Source organism: Barbatula barbatula (genome assembly GCF_947034865.1).
Source record: "Barbatula barbatula genome assembly, chromosome: 19".
Classification (NCBI taxonomy): domain Eukaryota; kingdom Metazoa; phylum Chordata; class Actinopteri; order Cypriniformes; family Nemacheilidae; genus Barbatula; species Barbatula barbatula.
In genome coordinates, this window is record NC_136782.1 from 8,241,320 (window position 1) to 8,256,628 (window position 15,309).

The following is a 15,309-nucleotide window of genomic DNA, read 5'->3' on the forward strand; positions in this document are numbered from 1 at the left end:
ACTTTAACACAAATATGAGCTTTGGATTTCTGCTGTTAAGCCCTCCCGAATATCTTGAGATGAGTCAAATTCTTGTCTGGGGTTAGTAACATGTTACAGATGCTGGTGAACTTGTATTGAACACAGAACATTTTGTTTGACTGATAAAGCAGGTCAACCAGCAGTATAGAGATGAAGATGAGCCTAGATGAGCACTGGACATCTACTCATCATTGACTCAACCTCTTGTCATTTCAAACCTGTTTGACTTTCTTTCTTCCGCAGAACACAATAGAAGACATTTTGAAGAAAGTTTGCCAACATTTTTCCAAATATCTTCTTTTGTGTTCTGCAAAGGAAAGTCATAGAGGTTTACATTGACACGGGTGTAAATAACTATGACGGAATTTCCATTTTGGGGTAAACTGTCACTTTAGGAAACCAGCATCAAATTCACACCATATAATATGCGCACATACAGTCTAACTGGATGAGAGATGTTTCAAGAGTGCTGAAACTGGAACAGCACTGGGATGCTTTACTATCTGGTATCCCTGCACCATATCATCCACTGAAAAGATACTGTGCTACAACACACTATGTCCCTCTTTCTCACGCACGTCCAGCCTTCATGTTCCTCCAGTAACCAGAAAGAGAAGTTGCCGGCTCAACTTTAAACATTTTGATTTTGAACTGACAACAAAGGGTTGGATGCATCCTTTGAACTAGTAACAACAGAACCTGGATCTGGGGTGTAAGATGTAGCTCCAGACACAACAAGATGGGTCTCAGGACATTTATCCTTGCATATTGACGTACTTTCAATCACTCTTGTTTATTTGTGAATGTGTACCGGACGTTAAGAGCAGCCCACGGACGTTTGTTTATGTTGTTAATTTGAAAACGTCTATAAAAACAGGTTACACTTCACAATAAGGTTGTTTTGGTAACATGAACTAACAATGAGAATAATCGTTTTTCTGCACTTATGAATCTTTCTTAGTGATAGTTCGCCCCATTATGAAAATTCTGTTATCATTCACTCACCCTCGTGTCATTTCAAACCTGTATGACTTCTGCAGAACACAAAAGAAGATATTTTGAAGAACAGCGTCGACACCGCTTTACATCTATGGTGTGGACACAAAACCAATGCAAGTCAACGGGTGCCGGTTAACAACCTTCTGCACCACTGTAGTTATAGTTTTGATATCATTTTGTCCTGCGATTGTTTCCTGCAATGTAAGCAAACTTTATTATTCCCAGTCGAGCTCCATCAATGGAGCTCATAAAAGAGATAGAGATGATATCTCTTGTGTGCGCTGTCCACTAATTACAAAACACAGACGAAAGTGCGTAAAAAGTAACGGGTGTCATTAATCATGGCTTTAGACAGTAATACATTAACACTGAGTGCTAATTTAATGCACTGTGTCCCTTTGACTCTAGAGATTCGTTTTGTCTTTGTGGCGTTGGAATACATTGTCGCTGTTGACAAGACTAAGGTCACCGAGCCGTGACTGGAGGTACTTTGGTCGTTTTGAATGATACCATATTCAAGCAGAAAATTCAACAGACCATGAGAGATACCTTGGTAGGAACGGACGGAAACGGAAGGATTGCCTAAGCAGCAAACTGAAAGCGACTTGCTGAAAATCACGTTCAGTATAAGCTGGAGCTAAACTTCGCAGGAGCCTATTTTCCTCCAGTTTAAAGGGTGGGTTACGGTTAGGGATTGTGTTCGTGCTTCATTTCTTTGACAGGATTGTTGTTTTAAGATGAACATGCCTTACTCAGCTAAACCCGGACAATCTCATAAAGCTGCTGTAAGCTGTAGACGCTGTTAACAACCCCAAACACAATGAAACTGAACACTATACGTTGGGATACAAAATCAAACTGCTGAGCTAACAATTCATTAAGGGGTGTTTGTGCGAGTTCAGGCATTTTTATGACAGAGGGGTCGATTTTTATCAAAACAGACTTTAACTTTGGTTCTTTATGTTATACAGCGTTATGTGCTCTTGATTTAGACCGTATAATAGAAGAAATCTTTTAACCAAAGAGTCACGACAGAGTTTTTTCTCTTAACCCTTTATGTATAATTATTATACCAGACTATGCTTTTTATTTAAAAATGTGAAAATACATGATAAAAAAGATATAGTGCTGTATTATTTTAATATAATATGATATAATAACATACACACTCTTCAAAATAAAAAATAATTTAGAGTGATGCCATAGAAGAAGCATTTTGGGTTCTGAAAAAAAAATTAAAGGTCTCTTCACCATCTCTTTCTTACCTTTACATACAGTTTATAAACTCAAAGTTTTAAAAGAAAATCATGTTTTTTTTATTGTGCATTCCAATCAATATCAATCAAACTGCAGTTGGTTTGTTTTGATTTAAGCCATAATAACTAAAAATATACAGCTAACTAACACAATAAAAACATGTTAACATAATTAAATAAATGATTTTGGATTTTTAGATGTTTTCTCATTTTGGAACCTTGAAATCTTAAAAATAAAGGTCCTTCAAAGGTTCTTCACAGCGATGCTATAGAATAACCTTTGGTTCCATAAAAAACCATTCAGTCAAAGGGTTCTTTAAAGAACCATCTCTTTCTTATGTTTTATAATGTGGAGAAGCTTTTTTAGGCACAAAGAACCTTTTGTGAAACAGAAAGATTCTTCAGATGTCTAAGGTTCTTGATGGCATCAGGAAGCACCTTTAAGTGTTTTAATTTAATTTCATATGATATTCTTAAAAGTGAATTATGAATCATTTAAACACATATTCTACATAGAAAAGTATTCCTTATGTCTAAAAACAATAAAGTCAACTGTATACACAACAGAATGCTTTCATTGCTTACTGTATATTTTTAGAAATGTTATTATTTAAAATGTTAAGGTCTAGGTTAGGGTCCCCAAGCCTAAATCTAACTCTAGCCCTTTTGGCATTTTGTTATTTTCCAAACAAATAAAAATAAACATATTGTATTACAAAACCATACATTACACTAGTGTGCCAAAATGAGTAAAAACAAATCCAAGTATATATCTCATTTTTATAACTATAGATTGTGTTTCTAAAACTGCGCACAGTTAAAAAAAAACCCACAGATATTCAACAATATACGGCTGGGAACACAGCACATCAACAGATAACACGTGGCTCACCTCTGCAATGGTGATGCAGTCAGGATAGAGGGTGTGTAAAATATGGTTTGCTAACATGAGGTAGACCAGCGAGTCTTCATCTACTTGCAGTCCAAAATATTCAGAATAACCTCCTGAAAATCCTGTGCCTGTGTATCAGATAACATGCAAAGTAAATCAGACTACACAGCTGTATTTCACAGACTTCACACCTGATAATAACACAAACACATACTGTATAAAGTCAAATAGTCATATTAATGTCATTTAACCCTGAAGGTAGGATGTCATTTTCATTTTTGCATTCATCAACATCACATGTACAAAATGAATAAGTAAACTGGCAAAGACCATTTTTGCACACCTAATCTGTACATTATTTCTCACCTAAAAGTACACGTATGGCATAATTTCATTCAATTATGAAAGTTTGTAAGAATTCAAACCAGTTTCTTTCTTCTGCAGAACACAAAAGAAGATATTTTGAAGAACGTTGGTAACCACAAAATTGCCAGTACTCATTCACTTCTATTGTTTGGACAAAAACAATAAGGTGCAAGTTAATAGGTAGCCTACTACCTTTGTTTCTCAAAATATAGTATTTTGTGTTCTGCAGGTCTGAAGTGACATAAGGGTGAGTAAATGATGACAGAATGTTCATTTTTGGGTGAACTATCCCTTTAATATTTCATGTATTACTTGGTCGTACCGATTCCATGATGATGGTAAAGCATGGACGTCACTCCATCGAATCTGAACCCATCAAATCTGTACTCCTCCATCCACCAGCGCAGGTTTGATAGGAGGAAACGCATCACCTCCCAGCTACACACACACACACACACAGTTGTTATTGTGCAGATCTAGATCTGCATTTGAATAAACAGATTTGTCAGCTTTCAGTAATACGATTAACAATCTTATTAGTATTACTCATATTTATGGTTGGGTTACTAATGGCAACAAACCCTTTTTGAATTTCAATGCTTAACTCCCCTACCGTTTTCGCTATGGAATTATGAATGATACCTCAGATCAATATATGGAGCTATATAGTGTTTCAAAGAGATACTCCTGAAATATCACGAACATTCAAGAAAGTGCAGCATTGGATTTCTATGAAGTGAAAGGAGTAGTTACTGCTATACAGTCATGTGGTGTACGAAAAATATCTTCGGTAGACTTGAATCGTGGCTCCAGGTTTTCAGGCACCATTGCAATAAAATTAATACTGCTGACATCATCACATTCTGGGATGTGTTGTTTCCCAGATGGCGTGAACCGAGCACTGCCTGGAAGTGTAGGTAGTATTGCATTCCCAGTTAGAATTTCACATGATATGAAGTAAAGCAAACCTCGCAATAGTGCAGTGAGCATCGATCACTTCTACAGTCATGATACGTTCTTGCTTTCGGTCATTGAATATAGCTCCAGAGGGGAGAAGCAATAGACTATTTCATCTGCTCGGCAGAGGAATAGAAAGAGATATAAAAGAGATATCAAAATTTCCCTCAGCATTTTGAAGTACTAGACGGACTATCGCTGGTGACGTCACGGCACGCGAGAAACCTGACAAATTAAAAATGTCCGGTTTTCTACGTAGCCGGTTTATCGGTATGCATGTAAAAGCTGATTTTTTATAGATATCTGTTTATTTTGGACATGTAAACGCAGTCAATGCTGTTATTGTCTAATTTATGAAAACAGTGAGATTATGTGAATGCATATTAACGGTTTCTTTACAAACTGGCCTGGCATAATGTATATAATACGACATTTTATTCATTTGTAAATTTGAGTTTTATCAGACACAAGCACACACACACAATGAAACGTAGCGATATGCTTGACATGACTCTGTCCTCCCAAAAGATTAGGAATAAAACATTTAAAGAAATGAATTGAATTTGAGAATGAGATTTTTTAATTACAATTTTTATGAAATGTTACATTACTCTTATTGAAGTTGATTTAAGTTGGTAAGTTAAATTGAGAGAATTAAAGTATAACATTGGATTGTTCACAACACAATGAACAATAATCTTTTTACAATACGTTTTTTTATATTATAATAATAAACACAAACATACAATCAAACAAAACCATTAATTTTTATCGGTGGGTCTAATGTCATGGAATTGTCATTAAACGCAGAAGGTAGAATTTTGTATTTTAGATTTTGCATTTGTATTAATTCTTGCCTAAAGCAGAAAGAATGGGTGCATATAAATATGAACCAATATTTGGTCTCCTTTTTGCTTCGTGCAGCTGTACATTTCCCCCAGAAAGTCAGATAGCATTATACATTACATTACAACTATTTTGAATCAAATCTTTGAATTTCTTAACCTTTGGTTCACGTTTCAAACGCCGAAATGAATAGTAATGAATCCCGTCTATACCGTACCGTCTCAATCAGCTCCCCGCGGCATGTGGCTAGAAGCATAAATTAACCGCCAGGATGAGAAATTGAAATCAACTCTTTCCTAAAGTATGTCTGTATCCTGGTGTGTTTGGATGATATGTGTAGGCACTTGTGACTAGCCCCCTCCAGCTGAGCATCCTCAACAACTTACCTCTCCTGGAGTAATGGCCATGTTGCCATAGAAACTTTGTTAAAATGCAAGAGCAGGGGTCTTCTGGAACAAGGTAAAACATCTCGACCGTGTGAAGCCAAATTAAGGAGAACGGCGTCATTTGCCTGAGAGTCTAAATGCCAAACGCTCTGATTCACAGTTCTCAATGTTATCCCCATGAAAACGACAGCATGTAGGACTTAAGATGCGTGCGGTTCGGGCTGAAATGCTACTTTTAATGCTACATAATGCTAAACTGTATTCAAAGAAATGTGACTGCGTGAACGTCTGAATGAACTCTTTTCAACCCGCGTTCCCCCCCCAGCAAATTCCACAACAATGATGGGAGGCCCAGCTACAAGAAACTGAAAAAATATGGAAATTTAGCATCTTCATAATACTCGTGCTGGAATTCGAAGCTTTTGAGAATATCTCCTCAGACGCTCGCGCGAGCCTGCAGAACCGTGAAGATGTTTGATAACATTAAAGCGGTGTAAGAAGCTGCGGCCTTCATTTGGAGATATCCCATAATGCATTAGTATGCGTTTAGTGCTGTTCTGATCTAGGCTGCAACATTTGTGTATGCTTAATCAAATATATGGATACAAGTCCCCGTCGGCCAAGCACAAATCCCCCCAAAGCATCTCCCAGCACGGAGCGGTTTGCGATTGGTTCTGCTTGAGGAGCGAATCAGTGCTCGCGTAGATAGTAACTTTCTCATGCATGGGGGGAAACGCTGATTCAGATTTCCCCCGCGCAGCTTCATAAAGTTGCAAATGGCAAGTTTTCAGCTCTGGATTACTATCGCAACACCAGGGACTGCCGTAATCTGCGTGTGGCATGGGCAGTGCCGCGAGCGATAAATAGATTATAGTTTGATCAACACCGTGCTCGCATGCATCGCAAAGGCCAAACACACAATGCGTTATCGGGGAATGAGGTAATGCCCGCCTGAACAGAGGAGCAATGACAAAGCCGATTGGGAAAGCTATTCCGATTGGGAAAGTCCTCTTTCGGGAAGTTGGTGGATAAAAAGCTTTTGTAAGGTGTTGCTGCTGAGATGGTTTGGTGGTTTGTGACGGTAGCAGAATCAGTTACCGGCAGCGTTATTGCATTATTATAAATAGGCAAACGGGCGATCAGCGGCTTAATCAGATTACAACCGCGTTCAAGAGAATCTGGAAGCAGTGTCAATCTTTTATTGGATTATGAATTTCCCCTCATCACTACCGTTTGAATCAGTGGGAAGCGTTTGTCTTTTAACTTTGAGCATTAAAAGACATACAGATAACGGTGGGAGTTCCTGGAGCTAAATTGGAGGACACTGCAGCACAAATGTTGTGGCGTCCCAGAAAACACACATACTGATAAAACACGTACATTGTCATGCACTGTAAGTCACTTAGGATAAACAGCGTCTGCCAAATGTGCATATGTAGATATGCAAAACATTAGTGTTTTTTTTAATTAACAAAGGCCTATATGTTGAAATAAAGTCTCAAAAAGGTATGATAGACAGCAAGTGACATTTCTGGGACATTATTGACTACCATAGTAGGAAACATTACAATGTCAAAGGTGCCCAAAACCTTTTTGGCTTCCTAAATTCCTCAAAATATCTTCTTAAAACCCACCATATTCTTTTCTACTATGGTATGAATAAGCTTCCCTGTGGCTCAGTGTTTAGAGCATGGCACTAGCAACGCCAAGGTCATGGGTTTGATCCTAGGGGATTTCACATAGAAACAAATGTATAATACAATGCAATGTAAGTCGCTTTGGATAAAAGCGTCTGCCAAATGCACAAATGTTAATGAAATATCTTTCTTTGTGTTCAACCGAATAAGGATTATTAATGGAACAACTTGAGTGTGAATAATTTTTGGGTAACTGTCCCATTAAGTTCTGAGAAATATCTACTTGTAGTGACAGTTTACCAAAAAAAGACATTTCTGACATTTATTCATCCTCATGCCATTCCAAACCTGCATGACTTTCTTCTGCAGAACACGAAAGAAGATATTCTGAAGAACGCTTGTTAACAACCAACATTTGGTGTGGTTTCTCTGTATATTTTCTTTTGTGTTCGACTGAAGAACGAGTCAAACGAGATAGAATGACATGAGGGTGAAGGACGACAGAATCTTTGGGTGAACTGTCCCTTTAAGTAAAAAAAGTGTGATAGTAATCCCCGGTCCCTCTTACAATGAATATAAATGAAACGGGTAGCCAAATCCTTCACTGCAAGACAATGGAATTTCCTCAGAGGCAAACAGCCGATAATCTGCCTCAATACTACATGCATCCTTGGGGAAAGAATGACAGAGAAAAAGACAAGTGTGATGATAAACATAAAATTATCCTTTCTCTCACTGCGACCTTGCCATGACAAATCTGTCGTATAGCACAGGTTCGCAGACAGTTATAAATTAACACTACAAGAATACTCTCAAACAGAGTATAATCTCTCACGGATAGGGATGTTGACCTTATTTGCGTTTCCTCTTGCTGATACTGTTATCCAGCCTCAGGTGCGAGGAAGATCCCAAGAAGAGAAAATGCTATAAATCCCTGTGTCTTCAACATTACAGTCAACCTGCATAAGAACAAATACATTTACAACCTTGACAGGTCATTTCACACAAAGCGCAACGCCGAAACGACGGCACCTGACAGACTGAGCGATGGCAAACAGCCGGGCCTTGTGGGAAACGACGGTTGAGGCACCTCATTTCACGCATCTCACACGCTGCGCCTGTCCTTTCGGCAAAACGGCTTCTTCACTCATTCAATAAGAGACAACCGCCGCGGATGAATGTTTATTGGGGAAAAGATGGATAACGTCCAGATAAAATGATGTGACGAATTGCGTCGCTGCGTCATGTTTCTGGAACCCGTCCAAGACTGTCAGAATTAGCATTCTCCATCGCCATCCAGCTGCGCCTCTGGCGGATTTCAGGCATTTGTCTCAATAGAAAGTTTATTAAGTCTCATTGAGAGGCGGATATGCCCGCATTCTGATGACGGATGAATATTTTGTGAAAACAAGGCACTCTCGGGGCTGGCTCTAGGGGCTGTGCTACTAAAACGCATTCTTGGACGGCGTCCTCTGTTGTCTTAGGAAATGTTTCACAAACGCTACGCATTTTTTGCGCCACACACCGAGCGTGCAGACTAAGTCATTAAACCTGCACATTCCTCTTAGTTAGACAAATAACCATCGGTGCGTGCGGCACGCGATCGAAATGTGAGACCACAAAAGCGGCTAGCCTCGGGTCTGGCTACGTTTGATGTACGGAGGGATTCCAATGATGACAGATGAAAACTAAATGCAAATGAGCCAATACAGCAGGAGACCGTGGGAAGAGACGGATAAGCGGGAAAGCGCTTTCTGAAGTCAAACATCTGAGACCTTTCGAGCACCAAAGAGAGGGCAGACGCCAGCGATGGCCGAGAGGTAGCGCGTGCTTCGTGCCCTTCAGGAGGCGGGTGGAGTGGAGAGCCCCGGCGGCACAGAGGATTAATTTACTCGCTTTCACAAGGTGTCCTTGCTGGTCTTTGAAACAGCCTATTAGAGGAGCCACAGGAAGGCATGAAGTGCGGCCCAGCGGATGTCTCTGGGCTAGTTAGATCTACAATACAAGGGCTAAGAGCTCCTGTTTCTGTGTCTCTGGGGACGCCACATAGACACGTGTCGGTGCGAAATTGAGTTCGTGCCAGATGTTTACATAAAAAAGTCTTTATACTTGAGTTAGGCAGAGCGAAATTGTTAAAGACGAGACAAACAGTCAATAGTCATTCATTTTTAATTGACGTTTTGGATAGACAGCCGAGAACACCACGGAATACGGGAGGGATTTTTCTCAGACAACGTACAATGTTTCCGAGCAGAAACAGTTTGTTTATGAGGAAGACTTACATTTAGAGATGAACTCTTTCCCCGACCAGCATTTTAAAAATAGTTGCTTGTCAAGCACCATCATTTTTTATACTTTTGACAAAACTTTAATGGGACCAAGAATGTTTTCTTCTATCCAAACCTGTACAGATGATTTCAGCGGCAACAACGTAAACAAACACCCATGTGGCCCAAACATAACTTCTGTAGACCTCAGCAAAATTGTTCATTTCATTTAATATAATTCATATACAATAAAATATTAATATAAATTAATAATAATAATATCAAATAAATTGTTTATTTGTGTTTTTTTCTTTATGTACCAAGACGACCTTTTTATGTTATGTTGAAGAAAGTGATTGTAATAAAATGTTTGAGTAATTATAGTTTATAGTAATAGTAAACTATAAATGAATAATGTTTGTATAATTCATTTATTATAGTTTATAATAGTTATGGATTATCCCGCTTATACCATTTGCAAAGTTAAAGCTGTTATTGAAGTGTAATTTTCGATCAGACAGGTGAAAATGAGAGTTATTTTTCGTCTGATAATTTTGAACATTTATCAAACTGTATAAATCTGTTAAATCGTAATCTGTATAAAACTGTAAAATCAGTTAATCATTTTAGTGCCTCAGCCTAGACTTCATTCAGTTTATTGCTAAGGCAAAATTCTTTGAGTTGAAGTTTTTTTACAATATTTAGTCCAATAGATGTTCATAACATATAAAATGTTTTAACAATTTCAGTTTTAGTAAATTATAATAAACTTGGTGTAAAATCCCTTAAAACACAGTATAGGTAAGTATATCCACATTTATAAGTCTAAGTAAACTGTTGTTTGATAATTGGCTTTACTAATAGGAGATCACTGACCGTAGTCACCTACTGCCACGGAGAAGACTTTAACATTGAGGCAGACTGGATACACAGACCAAGAAACGCAACAGTCAAAAGCCCTCCCGCTAGACCTCTAACGCAGACCGCTGCCAATGTCTTCTGTGATCATCAAAAGTTGCTTCATTAAAAAGTGTTGTGCCATCAAACAAAGCCCTTCTGCATTCATCCGTGACAAAACACAATTTAAAGGAATAGTACACACAGAAATGAAAATTCTCAAATAATTTGCTCACCCCTACAGTATGCTATGCTTGATCTGCGTGACCTTTATTCACTAGAAAATATTGAATTCATATATTAATAAAATATTTAATAAATATACTATTTAGCATTATACGTTATATTATTCTATACTTTTTTATATTATATTGCAGTAAGTTTGTCTTCTTATGGGACTAAAAAAAAAAAGAGTTCATTGCAGACTGTTTCCCTCACAAAACTATAATTCAGCCATCACAAAACCTAAAGAAAACTTTTTTGATACGTCTACGGCGCTTCGGTTCCATTTAATGCAAGTGCAACCAGCGCAGACTTCCCTTTTTGTGTCGCGTGTGTTCAGAATGACACGAGGGTGAGCAAATGATGAGTTTTCTTTTTTGGGTGAACTATTTCTTTAATAGAGGGCCCGACACGAAGACGCATCCAAACAAATGGCGACGATAAAAACAGACAAATGACACAACGTCGACACCGGGGGATTACTTCAGGGTTTTTACAAATGACACTTCAGACGTCTGCGAGATGTGGCATATGTCTGCAGCCATCTAATGAGTCCCTCTGATAACTGCACAAGCTCAATAAGTAATGAAACTCCAGCTTGGCTCTTATTACTGAATCTCTTCGCCGTCTGACACTAAACAGTAGATAATGTATTGGCGGCGGCAGCTTTTGGCATGCGCTTATTAAACGTGGGTTCAAAAAGGCATTGATAGACCCAACGGAGGCGGCCGGTCTCTCTCGCCTAATGCGCGATGAGATGAGCTTACGGCCGTGGAAGGAGACGAAGAGAAACTTAATTATCATGCGCGGCGAGAGTACCAATCAATAGTTTCGGGTTTACTGTGACGGCCATTAGGGTCAGAGCCAGCTTGCAGCTGAAGTGTCGCAAGTCTTTATGGAGCTCGCGGCTGCTGCGACGGTAATGATTTGGAGAACAGGGCTTCGGCGCGGCATACGTGGAGCTGCATACATTGCGACTGTGAATGGGAGGATAAAGTAACACAAGGGAAATATGGCTAGTTATCTCAAAGGTCATGTCTTTACATTTGATCAGGATTCTCCAATTTAAGTACAAATTCTGTTATGATTTAATCACCCCATGTCATTAAAACCTTTATATGACTCTGTCTTCTGTGGAACACAAAAGATGATTTTGAAAAAGTCTCTCTGTGGTTTTGTGTCCATCAATGGAAGTCAATAGGGGTCAGTGTTGTTTGGTTACCAACATTCTTTCAAAATATCATCTTTTGTGTTCTGCAGAAGAAAGAATGTCAAAGAGGTTTGAATGGAATAAAAAGAAGGTTAAATAAATGATGAGAGTTTACATTATAGGGTGAACTGTCCCTTTAAGGCACCTGTCATTCCAGACTGAGAATATTTAGAGCAGTTTTTGCCACCCAAAAATAACTTGTCATTTTAGGTCACTTTTTATAATAGTTCCTATTATAAATAAAATTACTCATATTAAAAACTATCTCGCTCAATGTGCTCTAAAAATCATTACAGACTTTTAGCACTTACCCCTGGCTTAGACTTTTTCATCATGAGCCCTTTTCCAGTTATTTTAATAATTGAAGTGTGTAAAACCTAACATTAAATCCAGGACAATGCGTTTTAAAAAGGGGCTTGCTGTCAATTCAATTCAATTTTATTTATATAGCGCTTTTTACAATGTGCATTGTTCCAAAGCAGCTTATCAGGAGAAAATAAGAAAAACAGAAAACACTGAAAATGTAAAACACAGTAAAGTGCATGGTATTTGTAGAACAAGTAAGATCATTCTAATAAAGCGATGTTAATGGAATTTACCGAACCTTGAAGATAATCTAATATACTGCATGTAGCAGTCTTCCAGTGAGCAACTCCAAAGATAAATAAATGGAGAAAAAAAAACCTTGGGAGAAACCAGTCTCAGCCGGGAGGGCCAGATCTCCTCTGACGTGTGACAGCTGCACTCAGTGACTTTGATTAAAAGTTACTGAGTAAATGTTTACGAATAACAAGGAGGAAATTTCAACTGTTTAGGTCTCATTTTGTGACCTATATCTGACAAGAGAGGAATGTTATAAGCAGGTTAGATAGTAATAGGATAATGGGGTTTTAACACCAAAAGAATAATTCAAGTTTTCTTTTGTTTTTTGAATCAGATTCTGTTCTGCAAAGCCCTGGTGCCTGTGCTTAGAATTTTTACGCAGGTTAACATTTACTTTTTCTCTAACATTTACCCACTCACACATCATTTTTACATTTCAACCTTACTGTAAAAACTGGCTGAATAGTGAGTAGTTTTACCTGTGCTTAAATGGATACTCGACACATAAATAAATATTCTGTCATCCTTTAAGTTGTTCCAAGCCTATATACATTTATTTGTTCTGCTAAACACAAAGAAAGATATTTGGATTAATGTCAGCAACTGACATTTCTCGGACATCGTTGACCTCCATCGTAGGAAAAATACAACAGTAGTCATAAGTGCCCCAAAACTGTTTGCTGTCCTACATTCTTCAAAATACAACTTTGTGTTCAACATGAAGTTTGGAACAACAATTTGTGAATAGAGTATCCTTTTAATTTTTATACTGACGATTACAACTGAATCCCTCTTGTTGTTGGATAAAGAATATATTCATATGTTTTTTATTTTTTAAGATACATTTAAGATTTTTCTTAAGATCACCACAAATTTAGAAGCAGCATGTAGGTGATGATCAGCGCGCCGGTTTTGTTCGGCCTGGTGCTTGACCCCTAGCTCATCCAACAGCTTGGTGTTACAAAACGTCATCCCAATATGTTTTGCGAAACATATTTATTATATTGTGTATAGTTTTAAAGCATAACTGGCTCGTTGTTATTTGTTCTAATGATGACTTACTTGTGTATTAAGGACACTTTTCATCATGTTCACGATACAATGTAAAGATACACAAACTAAACGAGAGCATTCGCCTGTCGTTCATTGTTTTTGTGATCGGATTGGAAATTATTAAGTGCTGTCTCATCAGATAAATTCAAATTGTTCATCCTCGGGTTCAAAAAAAGTGTCACAGCAAAGAGTGAATCGTAGTAATGCGCTCACGTTGTGACTGTACACTTGATGAGCTGAGCTGTGACCGACGCAACGGCGGCGAGAAACATCACCTCAAAAACAGACCAGGTCCGTATCTTTAGCGAGGCACCACGTAGAGACGCTTTTGTGACGCTGGTATAAACAATAGCATTGAGTAGAGTGGCTGAGATCAGCTCCCTTTAAATGATGGGTAACCCAGCCGTGCACGGCGCGCAGCTCCTTCTCACACATATAGGCCTACACTGGTGGGATCGCAATCTACCCAACTTTTCACATGAGACATAACAACTAGACAAAAGATCCAAATTGGCAGGTGGCACATGTGCGAGTACTTGTAAAAGTTGCTCGCGCTTTCTCATAAATTACATGCAAAATGCGACCATTTGGTCGCAGTCAGGAGCCCTGTAATGATACACTGCTCTTGGTATTTTTTTACTTGGTCTTCTGTGGGTTTCTCTTTCTAAGCTTCTTAACTTCTCCATTGTCTCTTTGTTTCTAGAGATGAATGAGTCTAAATGGGCAAATACATAAACAGAAAGCATCTTTAAGCGCTCATATGAATATTCTATAGCGTGCGATAAGGACAAATTAATGTTGGATTGCGCGAGCACACAAAAGTGCTGATGAAGTGAACTAATTATGGAAGCATAATTTCATGCGGCATTATTAATTACAGAGAGATGACCGGTGAGCACGACTCTCAAACACACACAACCTCATACCCACTTATATGGTCAGGCAGATATATAACGCAAATTTATTTTTAAAGGCTCTTGATTAATATATATATATATATAAACATATAATAGCATAATTACGAACAAAGAACTAATAATTATTATTATTATTATAATAAACATATACTAATAGTAATACAATTAATAAAATAATACAAATTATTATTATTAACAATAACAAAAATAATAATAATTGCTGTAATTTGCTATTGTTACCACATTCGTCACTGTTTGTTTCTTTATATTCAAATTCTTCTTTATTATTATTATTATTATTATTATTGATTTTGAGCAATGTAAATTCGTCTCCGATTCACTGACACACAGGCGCTTTAAGCTACTACATATTTAAGCGCGTGTGATTTCATGTTCTTAAGGAAATTTAAACATTCTAAGTCATTCCTTATATTCTTTTGATATATCGAGCTAAATGCAAAGTCTCGTGGATCATGTCTTTGATGTGTTAACAGCTAACATTAGGAAACACAATGTTAGATGAAGACTGTCACACGCAAGCTTTGTTCTTGTACTTGATCCGAGCTCCGCACCTTTCCTTGTTAAATAAAAGGATAACGATTCTCGTCACTAACAATTGCGCACAAGTGTTCTCGCACGTGCACAGAATAGGTTTAAAAAAATGATCTTGCTTTGTTTTGTCATGCAGAATTTAAATGAATATATACAGTGTGAATGTTTAATATGCTGCCCGCACCTAATGGCTGGTATAAATGTAAAAGTGAAGCTTTATGCAAAATC

General features: G+C 37.9%; 1 protein-coding gene across 1 annotated transcript in view; it reads right to left on the minus strand.

Moving 5' to 3' along the window:
• Positions 1 to 15,309, minus strand: part of gbe1b (glucan (1,4-alpha-), branching enzyme 1b) — a 113,372-nt gene that overhangs the window by 60,253 nt on the left and 37,810 nt on the right. Inside the window, exons 8-9 of the mRNA XM_079481173.1 lie at positions 3,857 to 3,972; positions 3,169 to 3,296 (exon numbers count right to left, since the gene is read on the minus strand). Of these exons, the coding sequence (XP_079337299.1) occupies positions 3,169 to 3,296; positions 3,857 to 3,972 (244 nt within the window). The remainder of the gene's footprint in view (positions 1 to 3,168; positions 3,297 to 3,856; positions 3,973 to 15,309) is intronic.